Source organism: Kryptolebias marmoratus, linkage group LG23 (genome assembly GCF_001649575.2).
Source record: "Kryptolebias marmoratus isolate JLee-2015 linkage group LG23, ASM164957v2, whole genome shotgun sequence".
Classification (NCBI taxonomy): Eukaryota; Metazoa; Chordata; class Actinopteri; order Cyprinodontiformes; family Rivulidae; genus Kryptolebias; species Kryptolebias marmoratus.
The window spans coordinates 7,355,254-7,356,806 of NC_051452.1; the positions used below are offsets into that span (position 1 = coordinate 7,355,254).

A 1,553-nucleotide genomic window follows, 5' to 3' on the forward strand; every position below is an offset into this window, starting at 1 on the left:
GGGGGCAGGGCAGGAGCGAGGGAAGGGGGCAGGAGAGAAGCAGCAGCAGAGGAAACCGAGAACAGAAATGAGACGAGGAGGAAGAGGCTGAGCGAGGACTCCTGCTTCACATCTTCCCGCCAGATCTCTCTGTTCCATCTTCGCCTTCATCTTCCTCTGCCTCTCCATCCCTCCCTCCCCCTCCCCGGCTAAATTTATAACAAGTGTTTCCATAGCGCAGAATGGCAGGGTGTGGCGGCGGCTTACATTTCATACGGCGGGGCTCGATTTCCACCCCTTCGCCATTCAAGTTGATGGAAAAAACCCCAACAGAACAATCAGCAAACGGACTCACTGTTAATGTAAGGGGACGGGCTGGACCCATCAGAACCACCTCTGAAAGCCTCACTGAAGCAGGAGATCTGAGCTGGACGGTGCTTAAAGTTTAAAGTTTTAAATCATCTGAATGTGAGCAGAGAGAGGAGAGAATAAAGAGTTTGATTCAAAGTTTGGTTGCTTTGACACATGGCTTTAAAGTCCCGTTATTTCCCAGCAGCTGTAGGATGTCTCCAAACTTTGACACTTATGTAACCGAGCAGCTCTTCCTACCTTTCTCCTCTTCATCTTCATCACCGTTGTTGTTGTTGTTCTTTCCCTGTCAGATAAAACGTGTTGAAACTCCTGCTTTCTGAGGCGGAAGTGGCTGAAATGTGCCGTGAAGCAGCGAGCATTTTGGGGGGGTTTTTGTTTTGTTTTAAGAGAAATGTGGCTTATCTTGAACGCACACGAAGCTCCACCTTCTGAGTCGATTTCATGTTATTTTCTATTTTATTTCCAACTTTTTTTTTTTTTTTTAACAGCAGGAAGTTAAAGTAAAGCTTTTATACTCACCCCTCGACCCATCGCTGCCTAAACGTGGATTTATTTCTTCCCAGTTCAAGTAAAAAAAAAAAAAAAAAAAAAAAAAAAATGGACGAAATGAAACTCCTCCTTTCAAAATATGTACAGAATTAATTACAAAAGTCTACAAAAAGCAAAACAAAGAAAACTCCTGGATGTGCGCGTTTTAGTTTTTAATTTCTGGTATTTTTTTTGTATTTTTTATTTTTATTTTCAGCACGTGCCAGCCCCTTTTCAAGCACACATCCGAGCTCGCGAGCCGCCGCGGCAGAACCTCCAATACTTATAGACGGCGTTCCTTCCGCCGTGACGTCGACGTTTGCCATGGTAACCACACGGAAAGGAGGCGGGGCTTCTTTCAAAATGTCAGTTTTTTGGGTTTTTTTTTTTTGTTTTTTTTGTTTTTTTTGTTTTGTTTTGTTTGTTTTTAAATTGTTGTAAAGTTTTAAATCTAAGCGACACGCAAACCCACAGGTTACTTCTGAGTCACCATGAAGGAAACACATGACAAGTTTGAGCTCAACATCTGTAAAACTTAGAGATACAGCTGTTTCTGTGCTAGCTGTGGCAGCCATCTTGAATTGGGTTGACTCCAAACGGTAATCAGTTGCAGATGTTTCCTGAGAGGTTCATTAACATCTGTCCAGTGGATCAAGAGATATTTTGCTAACAGA

General features: G+C 43.1%; 1 protein-coding gene across 2 annotated transcripts in view; it reads right to left on the reverse strand.

Moving 5' to 3' along the window:
* Positions 1-1,139, reverse strand: part of LOC108242195 (sodium/potassium-transporting ATPase subunit alpha-1) — a 26,811-nt gene extending 25,672 nt beyond the window's left edge. Inside the window, exon 1 of one of the 2 annotated variants that reach the window (XM_017426880.3) lies at positions 871-1,139. In XM_017426880.3, coding sequence (XP_017282369.1) covers positions 871-882 — 12 coding nt within the window. In that variant the 5' untranslated portion in view covers positions 883-1,139. Of the gene's footprint in view, positions 1-588; positions 730-870 lie in introns of those variants that run through there. The other variant, XM_017426879.3, reaches the window with a different exon arrangement.
* Positions 1,140-1,553: the final 414 nt, after the last annotated feature.